General features: G+C 40.1%; 1 protein-coding gene across 11 annotated transcripts in view; it reads right to left on the minus strand.

Moving 5' to 3' along the window:
• The window catches only part of MAP2K5 (mitogen-activated protein kinase kinase 5), a 277,056-nt gene that overhangs the window by 247,767 nt on the left and 4,653 nt on the right, over positions 1-24,636 (minus strand). For all 11 annotated transcript variants that reach the window (XM_045449315.1, XM_045449319.1, XM_045449320.1 and 8 more), the window contains exons 2-3: positions 21,378-21,426; positions 6,337-6,404 (exon numbers count right to left, since the gene is read on the minus strand). In XM_045449315.1, the coding sequence (XP_045305271.1) occupies positions 6,337-6,404; positions 21,378-21,426 (117 nt within the window). The remainder of the gene's footprint in view (positions 1-6,336; positions 6,405-21,377; positions 21,427-24,636) is intronic.

Raw genomic sequence — 24,636 nt, forward strand, 5'->3', positions numbered from 1 at the left:
ACTATGTATTTATTTCCTTTGGTTCAGCTCGCTCACTGTTTGTACCACTTCCCCACCCTCCCAGGAGAACACGTTGCACGACCGTTGTGTGAGTGAGCCACACTTGTAGGGAGCCAGCCACTCACTGAAGACTGAGCTGATTTTGCTGGTACAAAGTAAGTTCAAAGCAGAGCCTACTTAACATGGAGCATATTGAAATGCACCAGGTGGAAAATGAGCTTCCAACCTCTTGGTCTTTGAAGAAAACTTCCCAACAGCAAAGGCCCTGATGCTGTTAAATGTTCAACTCCTAAGTGGGCAACAAATTTTGTGGTAAAACTCAGCCTATAGATAAGGACGAAATCTTTAAAATTTCAAAAGCCCACAAAGTATTTTCTACATTCCTATTCAAACTCAGGCACACTAACATTCCAGTAAACAGCATTCTTTTTTGATATCAGGAAAAAAGAAGTATTTGCAAAGCTTCCTCAGCAGGACCTCAATAGACGCCAAAACAAAAACATCATTTCAAACCACCAGGAGTAAAGACACTGAGAGTCTTCCCATTCACTGGCAACTTGACCTCCAACTGAATCTGACCTCTGTGGGCCTCATTTTCCTTATCTACAAAATGAAGCAGTTGGACAAGACTTCTAAGGCTCCCTTCCTTCCAACTCTACTTGGGTAACTGCACGATTTTAGAGGCAATCTCCAAATTATATATACTTGGATAAAGCTAATCATATCCCAATTTACAAGGTGCTACAGAGGTCAAGGAGTATTTTCCCTCATGGTATCCAACGTCTAAAAAGGTACACCATGGTCAAGTATACCAAAGGGAATACTTACACTCCACTAAAACACAAGGTCTCTGCATAATGGGAGGCATTACAGTTAAACTTGTCCCATACTCTTCTGGCAACGTGGAAAAATGGTATAAAGAGACAGAATGGGCAAAATGAAGAAAATTACTCTTGTTAATACTGTGCTCCACTCATACCAGCCTCTCGGTATCGAGAGAACCGGGTGTAATAAACCTTGTGCCAGACACGGGATTTAGCAGAAACAAGTATGAATCCATTTACAAACGCAAGATGTACTGCTGGGTTTCTTAATGAAAGGTCACCCGAAAGCAGAGGTTAACTTTAAAATAACCCCCTCCTATAACCAGGTCTCAGTGATAGATAAAGCTTCACATGAATCAATACACAAGGCCCAGCACTGTTGTTTGATGCTGAAAGGAAATGAAGCCAGCTCTGCCAGACAACGAATACAAAAAGACGGAAGGAGAGAAGCAACATTCCGTCTTTAATCTTCCCAGAAAATGAGAGGGGGGAAACAAGAACATCAACAACAACAACACCAACAGTAAACCATAGTAAGGGAATATTTAACAAGGTCCTTTAAATAATTGGCAATGATCAGGTATTTAGTTTTCAGAATATGTAGGTTGGGTGTACTTTTTTTCCTAATAAAGCATTTCAGATTCTAATTAAAAAAATACTTTATGGAGGAATTAAAAAGATACAATAGTGTCAGAGGAAAAGCCATGATCCCAGAAGTGGAATATTCTAACAACATAACTTACAAGAAACTACGCTATAAAAACAGATTGTTGATTAACACAAACTCATAACAAAACGCAGAGAGCGATCACAATGGTGCTGTAATAACACTTGGCTGCTGGATTCTCTCAATACATTAAATATCTCCTTGGAGACCAAATTACTTTACATTTTCTTAAAAGACAATTTATTATAGCTTTGTTTTCTTCTCATTATCTCCTAAAAATATATCTAATGAAGAAAAGAATACAACTTCTAAATAACTTACATAAAACGGTACTAATGTGTGACAACAGACTTGGGTTTAATATGTTGGTTATTATTTAACAGCACACGACAACTTATTGTCATGACAAATCCTTACCAAGATGCGATACTCTGTGTCACATGTATCAAAAACCACTGTATGCCATTATTATGGCACACATAAAATTAACAGCCTAAGGCTGCTAGCAATTTAAATAATTGATAAGTTTTCAATTAAAAAGGCAACATTTTCAGGTCTAATACGAAAATCTATTTAAATTACTGATAAAAACTTATGCTTCTGTTGGCCCAAAGCCAGAAAATGCCTGCATTCAAGGGAGAAGAAAGTAATTTTGCAAGTTCCAACCCAGACATTGCAAATTTTCTTTTTAATTCTACTCAGAGATCCAAGCTGTTTATTCATTTACCCTTTGTAATCAGTGAAAAAGAATGATTAAGGGATTTCTGGTAAACGTGTCTCTACTTTTGTTTTCCCTCTATGGATTTTAAAGAAATACTAAGGGGACTGAAAATTTATTAAATTTGACAAAAAAAACTAAGCTGCGCTTTACAGTAAATATGTGCTCATCTCTCAGTATCTCCCCTATGCCACCACCCAGATCCTGGATTCAAAAATTTTTTCAGGGCCAAAATGAACCGAAAGAGTAGAGACCATGCAAGTTTTTCCTTACAGATCAGCGACTGAGGACTATCAACCAAAATCTTTTTTTTTTTTTAATTTTTTAAATGTTTATATAGCTTTGAGAGAGAGAGAGAGAGAGAGAGAGAGAGAGAGAGCCAGAGCATGAGCGGGGGAGGGGCAGAGAGGGAGAGGGAGACACAGAACACGAAGCAGGCTCCACTCTCTAACGCAGAGCCGGATGCGAGGCTTAAACCTACACTGTGAGATCACGACCTGAGCCGAAGCCCGACGCCCAACCGACTGAGCCATCCAGGCGCCCCTCAACCAAAATCTATTGTGACATTAGGCCCAAATGGTTCTCCTTAGGACAAACTGGAACCCAAAGGAATTTCAATCATAAGAACCAAGACAGATCAAAATGGCAGCCAACCAATGTTTTGTGTGCTTTTTGAGGAAGAGGCTCCCCTACTCTTTACTTTTTAAATGTTTATTCAGGGCCCAACTCTACATAAACAGAACACATAAAGCGTACAGGATGGTAGGGCTATCTCAACAGATAAGAGGAAAAGGAAATCCATTTAGGCTTTAAATGACTTAAAGCTTATTATCTCTCTTGGGGATATTTTCATTTTCATTTAAAAAGATTTTGCTCAAACATTTAGAATCAGAAGACAAGAACATAAGTTAAAATTCTTTGAGGACTTCAGATTGCCGGCTATAAATTTCAGTGAATTAACGAGAAAACCTGGACCTGATCAGCCAGACCACAATGCACGGGCCACTGCCAATTCATAAAAACGTCTTCGCCATCCACTAAAAGTAAAGACTATTGGGGCACCTGAGTGGCTCAGTCAGCTGAGCATCCGACTTCAGCTCAGGTCATGATCACACAGTTCATGAGTTCGAGGCCCGCGAGGGGCGTGCTGCTGTCAGTGCGGATCCCACTTTGGGTCCTCTGTCCCCCTCTTCCTTTGCCCCTCCCCCACTCTCTGTCTCCCTCAAAACTGAATAAGCATTTATTTAAAAAAAGAATATTGAGGCGCCTGGGTGGCTCAGTCAGTTAAGCGTCTCAGGTCAGGATCTCATGGCTAGAAAGTTTGAGCCCTGCGTCGGGCTCTGTGCTGAGAGCTCAGAGCCTGGACCCTGCTTCAGATTCTGTGGCTCCCCCTCACTCTAACCCTTCCCTGCTCATGTTCTATCCCTGAAATATAAATAAGCATTAAAAAATTAAGAAAAATAATAAAGAAGAATATCAATTCACTATGTTGTACACCTGAAACTAATATAACATTGTGTGCTGACTATACTTCAATTTAAAAAAATAAGAAGAAAAAAAAATGTAATGCGTTTTACCTAAAACTAAATTTACTCACTTTATATTTTATTTTATTTTATTTTTATTTTATTTTATCTTATTGTATTTTATTGTATCTTATTTTATTTTTAAGTAATCTCTACACCCAACGTAGGGCTTGAACCCACAAGCACACCCCCCCAACTGAGCCAGCCAGGTGCCCCTAAATTGACTCACTTTAATGGTCACCTTAACTTTTGAGATTATTCATTGCCCACCATTTCTAACCTTTAAATGACTCAATTTGTTAGTAAAATGATGGTTAACAGTAGGCAATTTTTATTAGTTTATTTTGTTAATGTGTTTATTTGGCAAAACAAAAGGTTACAATGCCAGTGTCTGCCCTCCAATGCGAAAATAAAAATTGATTCATTCACAAAATCCACAGATTTGGAGGTCAATGAGCTGGATGATTTCTTTCAGACTAAAAAGTGGCTCTAAAGAAATCTCAGAAACTTTTAAGTTTAAGGACAGTTACATAACTCTAATATTTTCCTACAACACAAAAATAAATACTGCATTTGAAAAAATAAGCATAAATCAAAAGGAATATATACTACAGATAGCTCAACTAAGGTACGCCCTACACACAAATCATTCAGAATTTAGTAACGAGGATGACAGAAAGATTCCCACACTAATGTGCAAGGAGGTGGATGGGACAGAAACAGCATGAAACACCTTCCATAGTATGAGCTTTCGCATAAGGAGAGGCTGGACTTAAACTCCACATTCACATTCATGCTAGCTCTAAGACCTTGGGCATACTTCTTAACCATGGCTTCCTCAGCTAAAACGTAGGGATTATAGTATCTACCTCACAGAGTCATTATTAAAACCAAAGAAAATAAAATACGTTAGGCATCTAGTATATATATAGTAGGCACTTAGAAACAGAAATGATTATCATCACTGTGGTCACATGCAGTAACATTTCTCACAAAGCACAATTTGTCAGATCTTCCCAAAAGAACGCTTTTGAAAGCACACCTTTGCGTGTGGTTATGTCAGAGACATAATAAAAGTACACTGATGTCAGTAATGTACTCTCTGCAATGGATGTATGTGAAAAAACTAGAACCCATCTGTACGTGTGTGTTTTCTAAATATAAGCATGTCACATTCTCAGGAGAGTTAGCCAATCTATCAATACCAGTGCTAGACATTTCAGCAGACAACCCTACTCTGCCCTTCAAGGTACTGATGAGCCCTGCTCTAAATTCTCAGTGCACAAAGACTCTCAAATAAGTTAATGGGAAGTCAATGGGAAATTGACTTTTCCTACTCTGTGCTGGTCTGAATGCAACGCTCTGTTAATCATGCCATCCTTCTTGTTCTCTTTCCTCCTACCCTAAATTAAAACTATTGGCGGAAACCCATACAGATATTTTACAGTTTTCATCACAATGAAACAATATCCTGGTTGAAGTTGAGGTCCATCAAAAACCTACAGCCTCACTGCTGGCTAAGATTAGAGTCTCACTGACCAGCAAGGGCCCTGACTCCATCATTTCCACCAGAATACTACTTTGCATTTGTATAGAACTTTTAACTTTCCAAAGGGCTTTCACATCTATTATCCCATTTGATCATTACAATGACCCTGTGCAGTAGAAAGGACAAGTATTATTATCCACAATTGACAGATGAGGCAACTATAGCACAGAAAGGTTAAGTGATTTGCCTAAGGCCAGCAAGCCAGAGAAGAGCAGTGGTCTCCTGACTTCGGGTCCAGCGCTCTTTCCACCAGGCCACTAGAGAAGGTTTTGTAAACAGATTACAAATTCAGATAAAATAGAAAAAAATGAGTAAGAGGAAATAAAACAAAATCAGAAGACAGCATAAATCAGGGCTCAGAAAAGCAATGCCCCTTCATCATAGCAGTGTTTGTCAAGCTGAGTATTAAAGTTTTAGAAATATACCCTTTTCTCTTGTTTATCTACTTCAGTCCTGAGACAAACACTAACGCAAATGTTCACTGAAATTTGAAACATAAAAGTCATTCAGTATATATTCAAATCACTTTGAGTCAGTAAGTAACCCTATTCATTCTGGGGTGGAAGAAAGAGGGAGGGAGGAAGAGTTATTTTAGTGCATAAAATAACTGAGAATACATTTTTAAACCGTGTATCCATACCAAGCCTGCAGCTACATTATAACCATAGTCTGTTTGGAAGGGTGAAAGAGATCTCCAGTTGAAAGTAGATTTTGAAAAATTTTTTAGAGCCCAGGGGTTCATTTTTAATGAGCCGTTACTTTAAGTACTGCATAAAAAATACAGGAAATTGATAGTCCATTTAGTCTGCACCATACCTAATGCAAAAGTCATTAAGATGCATTATTCTTAATGTTCATGATATGATCAGTAAGTGTCTTTTGAAAAGAACATCCTTAACTTTCATGTAAGGAAATCCTTGAAAACCCTGTATATCATACATAAAAATGTTATGGTAACTGTGATTTACTTTCAGATCTTCCCCATGCCAAGAAGCAGCAACCTCAACTACATTAACGTTTTAAAAAACAGTCCTCATTTGTAGTATACTTACATATGACAGCATTGCCTCCATTTCTTCATCACTTCTCACTGTAATTCGATCACCGTCCTCGTCCTCATCTGTTGAAGAGGAAACATTGGGTAAGATAAGACCTGCAGTTTTTAAATGTACAAAAACCATGTTGGCCAGGAACATAATACAACTGCTTTTCACAACATGACAGCCAAAGCTTCAACACTGTATTTTTGAGGATGTTGAGGTTATTGGTTTGTTTTTCAGTTGGGGTGTGTGTGTGTGTGTGTGTGTGTGTGTGTGTGTGTGTGTGTGTACAGAATATGAACAGGGCCCCGATAAAGAACTAAAACTTTCAGGGGCAGCTGAAAATCAGAAAAATTCTGCTTGTCAATCATGACATGTATCCAGGGTAAAGTGTCACTGGAGTATGACGAAACAGGGTTGGTGTGGAGAACTTTAAAAACTGAAGGGAGGCTATAGGTCTTTTCTACTCTCAGTACTTTTCTTTTCCCACACATCACCCTATCCCTCACCTGTCCAGTCCTCCTCTCTCCCAGGCAAGCAATCACTGTCACAGCAGCACGATGCAAATGGCTCACATGTACTGAATACTACTACACACAGTGCACGATGATTTGTGCCTCCCATGCCATACCTCCATCCCACGATGTGGACAGTATGACTTGATTATTGCTCTTCCCTTTTCACAGAAGAACTTCGAGTGGGAAGTTCAGCAGAAGGTTATACCTTGCAAGGCAACTCTCACGCAGTTATCCCCACATCCCATTCTATCTGGTGGCTCACTTGCTCTTTCTGAAGAGTTTCATTTGTACTGGGTACCCTGACCATAGCAAGTAAGCTTCAAGTGGCCATTCATGCTATTTTGAAAAAATTTGATAGTCCTAAAACTAGAGGATACTTAGACTTTACAAAATACATAATCAGAATGTATACATTTGAATAAACGTATCATCAAAGCAGCCATACCCAGAAACATTTCAATGATGCTTCTCCTGTTCAAAATAGTTTTGAAATACCTCTTCAAAAACTGCCTTAAGAACCCAAAGTTAGACCACGTGGAAACATCAGATCTCATTTTTAACCCAAACTGGAACTGCCTACCTGATCACTTGCCTACACTATCTACCAGGCAGGATTCAGAACAACTTTTGCGTATTTTAAAATATTTAGTTAGCCACTTCATCCTTCTGAAGATAAAGATCTGTCGATAGAACAGCCTATGCGATCGATTCTAAATGTATGGTTGAAAGAAAAATGCCAAAAACATCTTGAGCAATAGTGACATTGCTGGAAGATGTGCACAGCCTCCCTAGGGACAACTGAGAAGGGCAGGCTCTCTCTCAATTTGGATGCTTGAGCTCCGATGTGCTTGTTAAACAATCAGCATTGTTAATTTTTTTTTTGGTCACTCTTGAGTATCTAATTGCTGATTTGATCAGATGCAGAGAACCTGATCCCAGGCCTGCAGAAACTGACAAATCTCAGGTCCCGAAGAGAATAAGCTTACGTGACATGCTCTGGGGACTCTTACTGAAAAGACAGGGCGGTTCAGTCCAGCATGTGGAACTTCGCCCACCACACCTCAGTGGGCCCTCCCTCCCATCCAGCTGCAGTTCTGAAGATGCTCCTCTGCTCAGCGGCCAGGTCATGGAAACCCTAGGAGGGAGCTTGTATTCTCTCCTAATTAGCCTGTTTCAGAGCAAAATGCTACTTCCTTTTTCTCCTCAGCATCCAATAGCAATCTGTCTGGCAGCGCGATAGAAACCAGCAGTTCAGCCAGCCCTGCTCGGTGACCAAGCCAACTGCTCTCACTGGGGTTTCTCTCCAAAGTGTTTGTTCCTGGATCCCGGATTGTAGTTCATTCCCAAAGAGTTCCCCAATTCAATGTAAACCAGTATCATCAAGTCACACTGTTTAAATATCTACATAAATAGGAGCTGTCCAGAGTCACTACTGTACTTTGTTAAAGACTGCCTGTTTTAGTATAAAAGACACACGGCGGTCACTTTCAGTAACAAAGAAGGCACAGGCCTAACAATGTTACAGGTGCAAGGGACCATAGAGGAACCTAATTCCTCCTTTCTTTTCCCCCTTCTTCCACTCTGCCTCTTTCCCTCCCTCCTTTCCTTCCTTCCTTCCTTCCTTTTGCAGACACTAAAAGCCAAACTGGGAAAGAAATGCCATTCTAGTTTTGGAAACAGGAGGAGTGTCTACATAAATTCTAGAAACTAGTATTTTCAAGGTTAAGTAAAAGATTCTTCTTACAAATACAGGAAACAAAGGGGGGAAAAACAGATACAGTATAAAGGAACATAATGTTATATACTACCACACATGAAAACACTTTACATTTCTGTTTTAAAACCAAGTCAAATTCTCTGTTTAGATGTGGGCTACAATGATTTGTTCTTGATAAAGTCCTGAACTTGGTAAAAATTTCCAGCCTGAACAAAGTCACTTTTTGTAACTCTCACGTCTACACCACAGCTAGCTACAGAGACGTGGTTACAAAGGAACTGTTTACATTCAAATTTCAATATACACAAGACCTCTACAAGGTATTGTTCACACAGGATGAGGAAGTGTTTGGCGTTTAATAAAACAGGTGAAAACTCTTTTTATAATTTGTGAAGCAAGGGCACAGATTCCAGAAAAATCATTTAAATCACAGTCTCTCTCAATCAGGAACCCAACAATAAAAGATTGTCTATGTCCTCAAAGCCAGAACTTGAACCCTTGAGGCTACTTAAAACAGAAGATTTTGGAATTCCATGAAATCTCTAAGGGATTATTTCAGGGGAAAACAAAACAAATCTGTGAGGGAAGTCAGCTACCAGAATAATTTCTTGGCTAGCAGTTCCATGAAATACTATAAGGACACCTGGCTTTAAGTGGACAGAAAGCAGAGGCCAAAAGGCCGGAATAGCCAGCCTAGTGCTAAGTGTTGGAGATGTCCCACAAGGGGTCTGACTCCAAGGAAAAGATTTTGGCTACGTTGAAAGAAGCATTCTAATAAAGCCTGGGGATAAAATGAGACTTCACTTGATCTTAGCCAAAAGGCCGAGAAGTGATAAGCCTGGGGATAAAATGAGACTTAGATGACATAGTAATTAATGGTTCTTATGGATTAATAAGAACCTCTGTTTTACGAAGTATCGGTTTTCTTTATAAACTGCTCTTCGGGGGACTGACAGACTCTGTACTATTTGTGATCAGTTTTCATGGAGACCCCATTCTTGTCAGAGAGGAGACTGAGTTGGAAAGTCCTCACACCTATGAGAAGACTGAGGATTCTGGCCAAAAGGCAAAACCCAAGCTACCTACCCCCATGATGGCAGTCATACCATTTGCCCTGACGGTTAAAGTGAGAATACACTTCTCTGTAAAGACAATACATTCCAAAGACACACAAATGGCCAACAGACACATGAAAAGATGTTCTATCACTCATCATCAGGGAAGTACACATCAGAACCACAATGTGCTATCACCTCACATCCATCACAATGGCTGCATCAAAAAAGACAAGAGACAACAAGGAGCACCCAAGTGGCTCAGTCGGTTAAGTGTCCAACTCTTGATCTCAGCGTAGGTCTTTTTTTGGGGGGGGAGGGGGGGTGGGGGTGGGGAGGGAGGGAGGGAGAGAAGGAGAGAGAGAGAGAGAGAGAGAGAGAAAGAATCCCAAACAGGCTCCACACTGACAGCACAGAGACCGATGTGGGGCTCAAACCCACAAACTGCAAGACCATCACCTGAGGTTTTGATCTCAGGGTAGTGAGTTCAAGCCCCACGTCGGGCTCCATGCTGGGTGTGGAGCCTACTTAAAAAAAAAAAAAAAAAAAAAAAAAAAAAGACAAGAGACAACAAGGATGTGTAGAAAAAGGGAACCTTTGGAGTGCCTGGATGGCTCAGTTGGTCGAGTGGCCGACTTCAGCTCAGGTCATGATCTCGTGGTTTGTGGGTTTGAGCCCTGCGTCAGGCTCTATGCTGACAGCTCAGAGCCTGGAGCCTGCTTCGGATTCTGTGTCTCACTCTCTCTCTGCCTCTTCCCCACTCATGCTGTCACTCTCACTCTCAAAAATAAATAAACATAAAAAAAAATTTTTTTTAAAAAAAAAGAAAAAGGGAACCCTTGTGCTCTGTTGGTGGGAATATAAACTGGTGCAGCCACCACAGACAACAGTATGGAGTTTCCTCAAAAAGTTAAAAACAGAACTACCATGTGATCTAGCAATTCTACTTCTGGACATCTATCCAAAGGAAACTAAATCACTCTCTCAAAGAGATATATGAACCTCCATGTTCACTTCAGCATTATTCACAATAGTGAAGATATGGAAACTACTTAAATGTCCACCAACAGACGAACAGATAAAGATATGGTGTATATATACATTGGAATATTATTCATCCACGAAAAAGCCGTTTGCAACAACTTGGATGAATCCCAAGGAGGGCACTATGCTAAGTCAGAAAAAGACAAATACTATATATCACTTATATGTGAAAATTTGAAAAGCCAAACCTAAAAAACAGAGTGTGTGATTACCGATTACCAAGGGCTGGGGTTGGGGGCAAATGGGGAGCTTCTGCCAGAGTATAAACTTACAGTTATGAGTATAACAAGGTCTGGGGATCTAATGTAGAGCATGGGGATTACAGCTAATGACCCTGTATCATACACTTGCATGTTGCTGACAGTAAATCTTAAATGTTCTCACCACAAAAAAGAAACAGTCATTATAGGACAGGCTAGAGGTGTTAGCTATTGCTACGGTGCTGGTAATCAGTTTGTAACATATAACTGCATCAAATCAGCAGGGTGTACATCTTAAACTTACACAATGCTATACATCAATTATATCTCAATAAAGCTGGAAAAAAAAATTAAATAAAAGACAGTAAATTGACAGGTATTAGAAGTCATTGGAGGGTAAGAAAGTAGAAAGGCATACCAAGCAATATGGTATAACAGTAACTTAAAACACTTCCCTGTTAAAAGTTGGACACACATAGCCATTCCAGCAGACACTCTGGCTATTTGCCTATCAAACTGGATTAGCTATAGAAAGAACACTAAACAGAAGTGTCAATCATAACAATTTACTAACATGGCACAAAGAGTTTCAAGGTTATAAATAACGTTGTTGAAGAACACGAGGAAGTAGTAGTACTAAGTGATGAGAAGTAGAAAAAATAATCTGAACTTTTTGTCTTATCCACAGAGGTTCTTTACCATCTGACCAAAAAAGCATTACTAGATATGACCAAGGGGGGAGGGGGGGGCGTTGCATGCGATAGATCTGATACACTGGTTCACAATGAGAATTCCAGACTTCTCTACTTGCCTGGAGCATAGTAATATGATTTTCCAGCACATTAGGGAAGCAAAAGTAGAACCAGAAAGTCTATGTACTGGCTGGATTTTGTTAATGTCACTTAAAATGGAGGAAAAAATCCTAGCAAGATACCAAATAGAGTGCAGCAGATGGAAAACAAATATTATGAAGCAATCTTCACAAAATCTGCAGTGTGTCACAAATACACAAAATGGCAGAGTTTGGGAAAAGAGAATCATAACAGGCCATATGTTGTTAGCAATTTTATTTGAAGCAACATGCAATCCGAAAGAGAAACCAAGAGGAGGAACATAAAGGCCCAATGGAGGAGAGGCAGCCGCAGGTAAGGGGCGGTCAGGATGGCAAGCACAGTGCCTATCAAGGTAAACAGCAGTCAACTAGCAGACGCCAGGGAGCTGTCAGCGAAACAGCACCCACTGCAGGGACGGGGCTCGAGCGGGCTTTTGAGAGAAACAATCTAGCTTCTACAAAGAGCACAGAAAGTTAAGGCAATATATAAGATGTCATTTGTCACATTCCTTCGGTGCCAGGTGAGAGTCAATTAGAACTACAGCAAAGGCATTTTTCCAAGGCAAGAGGAAAGACATGCAGACATAACTGTAGAAGTTAGAAACACGTATCGACGAGAAATTATCAGAAAGGTTGTCAAGTTTAGAGCCCTTCTCGGGTGTAGCATCTAAGATCTGGACAGGACTAGCAGTCTGGCTTTTATGGCCAAATCTTTACAGCCATGATTTTTTTTTTTTTTTTTTTTTTTTTGAGACACACACACACACACACACACGCACGAGAAAGAGAGAGACCATCTTTTTTTTTAAAATTTTTTTTTATGTTTATTTCTGAGAGAGAGAGAGACAAAGTGCAAGTGGGAGAGGGGCAGAGAGGGAGGGAGACACAGAATCTGAAGCAGGCTCCAGGCTCTGAGCTATCAGCACAGAATCTGATGTGGGCCTCGAACCCACGAACCACAAGATCACGACCTGAGCTGAAGTCAGATGCTTAACCAACTGAGTCCTTCAGGCACCCGGAGAGAAACAATCTTATGTAGGCTCTGCACTGGGTGTGGAGCTCGATCTCACAACCCTGAGATCATGACCTGAGCTGAAATCAAGAGCCAGACACTTAACCCACTGACCCACCCAGGCACCGCTCACAGCCATGAGTTTTACTTCAGCTCCATGCCACCGCCGTCCTGATTCCTTCTTTGCTCCTTTGCACCCTTCCTCTCTCCAACAAATATGTAAGTGTCCCTATGTAGCAGGCAATGTTCTGGGCACTGGGGATGGTAACAGTGGAAACAGAAAAAAACCTTGCCCTCTAGTAGCTCACATTCTTATTGAGATAGACTGAACGGGATGAGGGCATGGGTTGCACAGATATCTGGGGAAAGGGTGTTCCAGGCAGAGGGAACAATTAATGCAAAGGCCTTGAGGTAGAAGAATACCTGGCATATTCAGGAGACTGAAACAAAGGCAGAGTGGCTAGCACAGCAGGCGGGCGCTAGAGAAACAGATGAGTTCAGGGAATCAATGCTGTTGCAGGGTTGGGGGCAGATGAGAAAATTCAGGGCCTTGTAGGGGATTTTAAGGACTTGGCTTTTACTCCTGAGTAAGATGGAAATCACTGGACGGTGCTGAGTATTGTGATCCCACTTCTGAAGGATCACTTTGGCTGCTATGTGCAGAAGACGCTGTGTGGAGGCAAAAGCAGATACAGGAAGACCAGGTAGGATACCATCATCCCAGTCCTGTCATCGTAGGTGAGGGAAGATGGTGGCCCGAACCAGGCTGAGATTCTGAGCAGTCATCATGCGCTGGATATATTTTAAAGCCAGAGCTAACATGATTTTGTGATGGATGAGATACAAAAGGTTTGTCCTTATTACTTCATTCCTTCAACCATCCATGCATTCCAGAAACACGTATGAGTGTCTACCATGTGCTGGGTACTAGGACAGGGTTCTAGAGACTCAAGAATGAGCAGCATTGTCTGCTGCCCTCCAGGAATAACTAGCCTGACAGTTGGGTAAAGGAATTAAACTTCTTAATTTTCATGCAACATAGCAAGATTACAAATAAGCAATTACTCTCATAAGACTAAAAAGGATCTGGACTTTGCACATGGATGACATTGCAAACCAAAATTTCAATACATAAAAGCTTTCTTCAAATAGTCTCAAATTCTAGGATGTAAAATAAACTCTCACCTGTTAAATAATCTTTAGACTGTATAATTGTGAATTACAATTTTTCATTAACCTACCTGGTTCTGCCTATAAGCAACCATTTATCTCCTACACATACTACAGTTTAAGAAAATGAAATTTCATGGGTGCCTGGGTGGCTCAGTCAGTTAAGCGTCCAACTTCAGCTCAGGTCATGATCTCGCAGTTAGTGAGTTCGAGCCCCGTGTCGGGCTCTGTGCTGACAGCTCAGAGCCTGGAGCCTGCTTCAAATTCCGTGTCCCCCTCTAGCTCTGCCCCTTCCCTGCTCATACTCTGTCTCTCTCCTCTCAAAAAATAAAATTTTGAAAAATAAAAAAAAAAAAAGAAACTTCATTTTTTCTAAATAATTTATTATTTCCAAACATTTTATAATTTAGACTTTTCTCATCCAATCATTCTAAATGAGGCAGTCTTTGCTATTTGGACATGAAGGGTATCTCCTACAGGTGTGTTTCTCCAGTCATCAGCTACGGTTGTCTATCACAACTTATATCATTGCAATTTTCCTTTAAGTGGTCATATTATGCCAAATTTAAAATGATGAACCGGCTTTAAAATTTCCACCCAAAATAATCTTCCAGAAATTCATGAAACAACTGAAACGAGAAGTGAGCATAACATGATCACGGTCGGAGAAAGACATAAGTAAAATAAAGCTTTATCCTACAACCATATTTTACGAACCAAAACTCAGAGGCACAGTTTGACAAGCGCGAAGATACTTATGAAGGCTACAGACCAAATGTGTGAAGTCAGGGTGCCACGGAAAAGCGGGCCACATGGTATTCACTGGGAGAAGTCAGCATTTTTCTACACAGACTTAAGACGATTCTTTCAAGTCACCAGTAAGAATTCACCAGTCACTCTGAAGCAGCCACTTGTCTAGAGAAGAGCCAGGGGGAGGAACACGAAACAGATATGCACAGGAAACTCATCAGTGGGCACAGCTGATTTTTATCACCTCGTGTGCTGGTGTACTCATTAATCTGTTAATGAAACTGTGAAAATCAGCAGGGGTCTCCGGGCCTGTATGAATGTCAGGCTCCTACAGCATATGTAGGGCCCGCACATGCGAACAGCCAAGATTTTTTATGGTAATGGAATTCAGCTTTATCTCAGAAGTGTTCTCACATCTGGGAAAAGACAAATTATTCAATAACTTGTATGGGGTCAACTGTCTATGTGCTTGAAAAATAAAGTTGGATTCCCCACCTGATTCCTCCTCTCACCAAAATAGACTGGAGATGGTACAAAATTTTCAAATCTTCTGATATTTGTAATAAAAGTGCACACTCTTTTCCAAAAAAAAAATGCTAATACACATACGAACATATGTATGTACGCACATACCTAATGCGTGTGTGTGCTTAACCCTGTTAAAGTAGAACAAAAGAATACGGATGAATGTTTTTTCAATACCTGGAATGTGGAAGACCTTTCTGAGAATGGCATAAATCCAGAAGTCACAAAGGACAATATGATAAATCTGACCATGTAAAAATTTCAACCCTCTCTATGGGAAAAAAAAAAAAGCAGAGGGAAAAAAAAAGACCAAAGCAAGCTGAAAGGAAAGCAGTAAACTAAACAAAAATAACTAAACAGATGAGACAAAGCCCCAATTTTCTTAATATTGGAAAATCCTTATGTCAATTAGAAACGTACAACCTAAAAGGAAAATGGGCAAAGGTGACAAACAGTTCACAGAAATTAAACAAAATGATCAAAATACAAATGAAGACACTCAAGCTCATTTATAATTGAAGAAACAAAAATAAAACAATAGCATAATAATCTCTTCCACCTTTCAAACTGACACTGACTAGGAAGTTTGCTAATAAAAAATTACTCAGAGTTGGTGAGGGTAGAGAGAAATGGGCATTCTCAAACATTGTTGGTGGGAGTGTAAATTGGTTCTACCCTTTAGAGAGCAACATGGTAATAGCTATTAAAATGTAAAATAGGGGTACTCTTTGTCTCAGTAGTTCCAACTCCTGGGAATTTATCCTACAAATATATTTCCACCATGTGGAAAGATATAAGACAATGCTGTTGACTGCAGCATTTTTTCCAATACTAAAAAACCACTAACAACTTAAGATTGGTCCGTCAATAGGTTAAATAAATTAAGCCATGGCCATAAAATGAAGTATAATGTAGTCATCCAAAGGAATGAAGTCGATTTGTGCACAGTTATGTTGGAAGAGGTTATATATACCATGCATAAAAACATATATATATATACATATATATATATGTGCATATATATATATATATGCACATATATATATATACATATATATATGTGCATATATATATATATATATATGCACGCGTATATATAAGGTAAGTGGGGGTGGGGGAACTAGTCGCAGTATAGTATGCATTATGTACAGAGAAAACTTCTGTAAAGATACAGAACACACTGTTAAATAGTAAACTACAGAAATGGGGACTTTTAGTTTTCGTTTCATTTGTATGCTGTTTGAATTCTTTTTTTAAGATCATCTATACCTTCTTAATTAAAAAAGAAATCAAGGGGGGCGCCTGGGTGGCTCAGTCGGTTAAGCGTCTGGCTTCGGCTCAGGTCATGATCTCACAGTCCGTGAGTTCGAGCCCCGTGTCGGGCTCTGTGCTGACAGCATGGAGCCTGGAGCCTGCTTCAGATTCTGTGTCTCCCTCTCTCTCTGCCCCTCCCCTGCTCATGCTCTGCCTCTCTCTGTCTCAAAAATAAATAAAAACATTAAAAAAAAATTAAAAAAAAAAAAAGAAATCAAGGGGCACCTGGGTGGCTAATCAGTTAAGCATCTGACTTCGGCTCAGGTCATGATCTCGCAGTTTGTGAGTTTGAGTCCCGCGTCAGGCTCTGTGCTGACAGCTCGGAGCCTGGAGCCGGGAGCCTGCTTTGGATTCTGTGTCTCCTTCTCTCTCTGCCCCTCCCCCGCTCATGCTCTGTCTCTCTCTGTCTCTCAAAAATAAATAAATGCTAAAAAAAAAAAAAAGAAATCAAGCACTATATATTGGAAAGTATTTTTCTTTGTGCTCTAGTTATAAGGGGAAAAGGACCTAAAAGGGGTAAAATGAAAAAGACTTAGGGCCATCGGTCCAAGAGGTGATCAGCACAAATGGGCCTCCCTCCCCTTATCCAGCCTAACTCCCCTCAGAAACACTACTCCCAGAACACAAACCAGAAAGAATATCGTCATTGTAGACCCTCTGCCCCCTCAGGACAGAAGGCCCAGTCAAGTGTGGAGTATGACTGGTCCACCACCAACCAGTTTATATCCCATGCCTGGGTAATAACACAAATAATGCAAATAGCAAATTACTTACTTGGCTTTAGGTCCCAGTAATTGTAAGATTCTCATCTGAATATGGGCACACAACATTTCATTTTATTCAGCAAGGGTCTAAGTTAAGTACTGAGAATAAGAGTGAAATAAAACGCAGTACCTGTCATCAAGTCCTTCAAAATCTAGTGAGAAGGGAAACATGCACACAACTCATCAGAAGGCAGGCCCCATGGGTTACCTGCTCTAGCAAAGGTGTGGAGGGAGATTAGCTCCATCTGGTGGGATCAGAGATCTTACCCAATGGATGGCACTTCTCAGACTGAAGAATCTCAGATTACCTGACCTTTCCCCTCTTTTCCACTTATCAACTCTTTTCCTCTATATCTGTGTGGAACAAGTAAACGGGACAGTGTCCTTTCCTTTGTTGCTTAATTCACATTGCTAAAGACAATACCATCTCTTTTTTTATAAAAAAAAATTAACATTTATTCATTTTTTTAAAATGTTTATTATTTATTTTTGAGAGAGAGAGAGAGATAGACAGACACACATGATCAAGGGAAGGGCAGAGAGAGAAACACACACACAGAATAGAAGCAGGCTCCAGGCTCCAAGCTGTCAGCACAGAGCCCGACATGGGGCTCAAACTCACAAACTGCAAGATCATGACCTGAGTCGAAGTCGGACACTTAATCAACTGAGCCAACCAGGCAGCACCCCTACCATCTCTTTTGCATAAGAAATCAATTAGTGCTAGGTATTCTTTTCAATATTAAATACAGTACCATAAATATATCTTTGATCAAAGTTTTCTTTATTTGGAAGTTGTTCCATCATAGCTCCAGACCACAGAAATGCTCAAAAATGTCAGCAAATTAGCTTACAAGCTACATCTTTCCAAATGCTTCTTCTACATAGATTCCATTTATTAGTTCAGATTTTTGGTTCAGAAAAAAAGGTCATCCTAGAGCAATCATAAAAAAAGCCAGGCTGGGATTCTAAGTCTATAAGGGAAAGTATGCGGTACTCTAAGCTCAAGAAACAAAGGACTGTTACTATTTTGTCTGTGTGTGTTTTGGGGTTTTGTTTTTTGTTTTTGCCTAAAACTTGTCCAGACACAGATGGGTATAGAGTTGCCACTCTTATTTCAGTAAAGGAGTGAGATCTCCTAGAACTTAAACCTAGAAATTCACACTTTTTTTTCTGTTGTGTTAGGTGTATTTTTCAGTATTAAATATATTGCCATAAGTATTTCTTTGGCTAAAGTTTTACTTATCCAAGAGTTGTTCCATCATACCCATAAACCATAAACCCATCAGCCACGTCAACCATACTTAACACACTTCATAGGCTTCTGACACACTTGGTTATACCAAGTGCATGTTTCACAGTCAAAAACAACTGTGTTTAAACTTGGCTCCACTTCCTAGCTGATGACCCTTGACAACCATTTCATGTCTCTGGGCCTCAGGTTCCCAAAGGTATAGTTTTCCTACCTCACAGAGCTTTTGTCAGGATTAGCAACAATTTAGGCAAATCATCTAGTCCATTGCTAGAAAGAGAGCAAGTCATCAACAAATGATAGCTAAAATGATCGATGTTATTACTATGAACCCTCACTCTGGAAGCCAGTGGGGTCAAGACACTCTGTGGGACCCAGAAAGCAAGAAGTAGGAAGGACAGGGGCTCCTGGGTGGCTCAGTCAGTTAAGCAACAGACTCTTGATTTTGGCTCAGTTCATGATCTCATGGTTATGAGATCAAGCCCCACATCATGGAGCCTACTACAGATACTCTCTCTGTCTCCCTCTCCCTCTGCCCCTCCCCTGCATGCTCTCTCAAAAAAAAAAAAAAAAAAAAAAAAAGATAGGAAGTACAAAATAAACTTATTTTCTGTTACACTTAAACAATCAGAATAAGTAATTTCAAGAATTTTGACAACTCCCAAAACATGTGTCAACAGTGGTTGAGAATATATACATGTTCTGGAGTCTACACGAGAAAGTCCACTTTACCACTCACTAGCTATGAGACTTTGAGCAAGCTGCTCAGAGCAGATATCCTTTCCTCAACTAAAATGGAGCTAAGTAACAGTCCTTCCAAGTACTTCATGGAGATTTGTGAAGGTTAAATTAAATGACATAACCATGGAATGTTCTTAGCACAGCATCTGGCAACAGTAACAGATGTTAACTATCAGCCTGCCCATGAAATCCGGGGTACCACCAAGGACTTACCAAAAAAGCTCTGAAGAGCTTGCAACACTAGTATTTCAGATACGCGTACCATTTTTCAATAGGATACACAGTCCAGTGTGGTTAATAAAGTACTAATTATTTTAAGAGTTTTACACAAGTGACTTTTATTTTTTTTTTTTAATTTTTTTTTTCAACGTTTATTTATTTTTGGGACAGAGAGAGACAGAGCATGAACGGGGGAAGGGCAGAGAGAGAGGGAGACACAGAATCGGAAACAGGCTCCAGGCTCTGAGCCATCAGCCCAGAGCCTGATGCGGGGCTCGAACTCACGGACCGCGAGATCGTGACCTGGCTGAAGTCGGACGCTTAACCGACTGCGCCACCCAGGCGCCCCGCAACTGACTTTTAAATACACGTAATGAATGTTGAAAAATATTCAAACAATAGAGAAGTATAGAAAAGTAAAAAGTGTGCTCATCTAGCCAACCGTTCCCCACTCTAACCCTCAAGTCCACTTCCCAAAGGGGACACCACTGGAAACACTATGGTGGGCATTCTGCAGATCCTTGTCTCTCAAGATATACACAAAGCTGGGAGGTACAGGGATTAGCTATTTTATAAAATGGGATCACACCATACATATTATTTACTTATTCAACAATGTATCATGGAAATCTTTCCATGTCGACGCATAAAATCATTCTTTTTAGCTGCTTCTCAATTGGCTGCTGCTTCAGATAATGGATACTTTATTAATCCATTATTCTAGGAATTTAGCTTTCCTCTAATTTTTTGCTATTAAAAATAATTCCATGGGACTCCTGGGTGGCTCAGCTGGTTAAGCATCTGACTTTGGTTCAGGTCATGATCTCAAAGTTCAGAGTTTGAGCCCCATGTCGGGCTCTCTGCTGACAGCTCAGAGCCTGGAGCCTGCTTTGGATTCTGCGTTTCCCTCTCTCTCTCTTTCTCTGCCCCTCCCCTGCTCATGCTGTCTCTCTCTCTCTCTCTCAAAAATAATAAATAAACATTAAAAAATTTTTTTTAATTCCACAATGAATATTTTGTTTGAAGGGCATTCAACACATGTGCAGGTATTTCTGTTGAAAAGCCTCCTAAAAGAAAACCTGCTCAATCAAAGATTTTGCACATTTTATATTTTGTTAAGTACCACCAAATTGTCCTCCAAAGAGAGCATAAATAAAAGACATTGTATTCACTGTCATTAACCATCTGCGTAAAAACCAAGAACAACAAGTAAACTATCCTGTGAAGAAACCGTACATCTTCTAATGGAAAAGTGGCCTTCACCTTCTAAAAACAGATGGGAAAAAATCCTTCCTTCATCCTTCTCAACATCAGAGCCCTTGTTCTATGGACTAAACTCTCACCTTAACACTACTGGACCCTGACGTCCTTTGCAATGACTTGGCTCATGTGGAAACTCGTTTTCTAGTCCATCCTGCCCCCTCCCAATCCCCAGGCCAATTGGTTTTGGTGGGGGAGGGGACAGTGAGGAAGAAGGACTCAAGACTGAAGTGTTACTGTCATCATGTAGCAGCCACACCAAGCCCCACTAAAACAGAATTATTCCAGGCAACGCTCACTTAAAAGCTCTACTCTGTTGCTGTGTTAAAGCAGTAATGGATTACAATCTCTTAATCAGTAATCACTGGCCTACAGGTAGTTTACACGTTTCATTTCGTCCCACAATATTATTACAGTGAGGAGCAAGAGCAGATAAAGGTCATGTTGGTAATTAAAGCTATATTATAGAAATATGCCCACCCAAGATATGATTAAATAAGAAAATATTACTCAGTTCAGTATCATCATTAAACTTGCATTAATTTATAAATATTTAAATGTACCATATGATGATCATAAATAATCTGTTTTTGTCAGTTTCTAAAGTAATACAACCCATAAACCCTTTGAAAAATTACTGCAGAAAGAAATAGTCAAGAAAGTATACAAGCCAGACTTACATTCAAATGCTGTGGTTGTTGCTTCAGGCAGAACCTGGCCTATCACATCCTAAACAAAGAAAGAATAAAGAAACACAATTAGCCATCTTCTTTATTGCTAACATGTGGCAAATCCTAGAGGAAATATGAGAACCTGAAGAAGATTTTTGAAATGTTGGCATAAACTATAAAAACATTAGCTCATAATCACACTTAGCCCAGCAATATGAGGCCAGAGCTTAAATCTCTATTTTGGGGCAGGGGGTGGGGGGGTGGGGGGAGATTCTTTACAAAATTTCCTCTACTATGTATTTGTAACAATCTTTCTCTCTTGATTCAACAGTATATACAAATACACTCTTGTGGGGGCACCTGGGTAGCTCAGTCGGTTAAGTGTTTGACTTTGGCTCAGGTCATGATCTCACGGTTCATGGGTTCATGGGTTCAAGCTGCGCGTTGTACTCTGTGCTGACGGCTCAGAGCCTGGAGCCTGCTTTGGATTTTGTGCCTCCCTCCCTCCCTCTCTCTCTCTCTCTATCTCTCTCTGCCCCTCCCCCACTCATGCTCTGTCTCTCTCTCTCTCAAAAACAAACATTAAAAAAATTTTAATAAAAAAATACACCCTTGTGTATTAAACAAATGAACAGTTTCTTCTACAGGAGGCTGTGGAGTGCACTGCCAGTAGAAAGAGTAAGGGGTTTAGGAGTCAGACTAGCCTGGGTTTGAATCCCAGGTCTGCACTTACTAGCTCTGTGACTGGAAATAAATTACTTAACCTCTCTGAGCCTCAATCTGATTATCCTCCAATAGGAGTCTAGTAATACTTAGAGAGATAATGCAAAAATTAAGTTAAATAATATACATAAATTAACCTAGCACATTGTGGACACTCAAATGCAGCTTCTGATATGTAACTAGCAACATCGTGCCTTGTATTCATAGTGCAAAGAGTTCAAAAAACAAGTTTCTGTGACATATTATTCCAATAATGCCATAACCTATAATGCTACATTTGATACAAACAATTTTTATCAACCTCTACTCCTAAGCAACTGGAAAACGTATATTGAAGGACACTGGAACAGAGTTAATCTAGGCTACAAAAAAAATTTTTTTTAAGTTTATATATTCTGATACCAATATTTAAATGAACCTGTAAAGTTGAAATCTTAAAAATCAGTCTATGGAGACAGCTTAGCTCAAGAGGCATGGGACATCCTCAAGAAATAGCCAGCACTGGGAAAGATGACCCTCCATGATGTCCAGCCCCATCTAAACGGTCTGCAAACCTCACTGCTCTCCGGGACTCTGCCACAACGTCCCTCCTGGGCTCTGCCAGAACTGGCACCAGGCAGCCGGGTGACAAAGCGCTTACGGTAGTTCTCAGCAGGGAGCCCACAGCCCTTCCAAGCAGGGCACTTAGCAGAGTGGCGGCTGCAACTTCCTTCTGAAGGCAGTTCTTTAGAAGCTTTTGCTGCAGTGGAAATTTGCATAATAGCCTCGCCTCCAGAGTGCCTTTTTTTCCCTCAAAAATAAATCTGTGCATACAAAATTGATCAAAGAGAACTATCTTAGGCAACCCTCGCTCATTAGACCCAAAGGAGGTTATTTTTTTCCTTCTGACTCTAGTCTTAGCACATGAAACATCAACTCTGAGGAAGTATTTGTAAAAAAAAAAAAAAAAAAAAAATCGAGTGTTAAAAAAATTCTACACACTTGTAGGTAAAAGTATTTATTGACAGGTAAATGGAAACTGTAGAGTGAGTATGGAATAAATTCTACAGACAGCTAGTGTAAAGCCTGACTGTGTGGGCTGGAGCCAAACTGCTAGGGCTGGACCCTGACTCCGCTGTTCAGCAGCTCGGTGACTGAGTCTATCTGGGCCATGAGATCATAACTGTACCTACCTCGTAGGACGAAATGAGTTCACGTTTATAAAGTGATTTTAAGAGTGTCTAGCACATGGTAGGTGTCACAATAGTGTCTGTTAAATTAATAAAACAAGTCACTGATGACTGGAAAGTTATAGAGCTTACCTAACAATGAAACCCAAAATTTCAGCACCTGAGGATTGGTGGATAGTCATTTGTTCACTCCCATCATCCTTCCAGAGCATCTATTGAGGACCTTTTCTAACTAGTGGTGTGGTTAAAAACAAGCTGGGGGACGCCACCCCCAACCCTCCACGTCGACGTTACTTTCAGGGAACTCTGATCACCTAGATCTTGTGCCATGAACTCTACAGCATTAGCAAACTAATTTAGGATCCTTCCTACTTATGAATAGCAGATCCCATCAAACAGCAAATTTCTAATAACTAGCTGAAAACCTTGGGGGGCAGCAGTGGCCCCTTTTGCCCATCACCATAAACAAGGAGTCACATAGGCTTTACACCTCATGTGGGGAAAAAGAGTAAAAAAAAAAAAAAAAAAAAAGCAAACTTGCTTGAGGGATCATGTGAACACAACCAACCATATCGTTCTGTTAAAGCAAATAAGGTGGGGCTTATCATAATGCTGAAGAGTTGAAAAGTTTCAAAATTAGTTAATATCTACTGGTCATTTCTAACCAGGACATATTTAATAATTTTATGTATATTTTACAGTTATATTTTAAGTGACTTATTTCCAGGAAAAAAGAAAAAGCCCTGTCTTATTCACAACATAACATTTACCTAAAGAAGCTTTCAAAAGAAAATTTAAATTTAAATCTTTTTTTTTAATTTTTTTTAACGTTTATCCATTTGAGAGACAGAGCATGAATAGGGGAAGGTCAGAGAGCGAGGGAGACACAGAATCAGAAGCAGGCTCCAGGTTCCAAGCTGTCAGCACAGATCCCGATGCGGGGCTCGAACTCACGGACCGTGAGATCATGACCTGAGCCGAAGTCGGTCGCCCAACCGACTGAGCCACCCAGGCGCCCCTAAATTTAAATATTTTAATGGTGATCATTTCTTGGTCATTTTCTTCTCCATGCTTTTAATATATCAATCAAATATATGATGGACCAAAAGTATAATTAAGCATCTACACATGCCAGGAGCATAAAGATCACAAAGCTGTAGGCTACAAAAGAGTAAGATTTAGGAAGATTATAGTCTGGTCACTCAGATAAAGACAAACCTAAAAGAATAACAATACAGTGCACTTATAGGCTGATAACAGCCAGACAAAAGACATAAATACAGTATTTGCTAACTCAGGAGGCAGAAAAAAAATCACAGGCTCAGTCTAGATAAAAACTTCACAGATAAGAGGAAATCTGAGCTGGGACTTGGGAG

The sequence above is a fragment of the Leopardus geoffroyi genome, chromosome B3 (genome assembly GCF_018350155.1).
Source record: "Leopardus geoffroyi isolate Oge1 chromosome B3, O.geoffroyi_Oge1_pat1.0, whole genome shotgun sequence".
NCBI lineage: Eukaryota > Metazoa > Chordata > Mammalia > Carnivora > Felidae > Leopardus > Leopardus geoffroyi.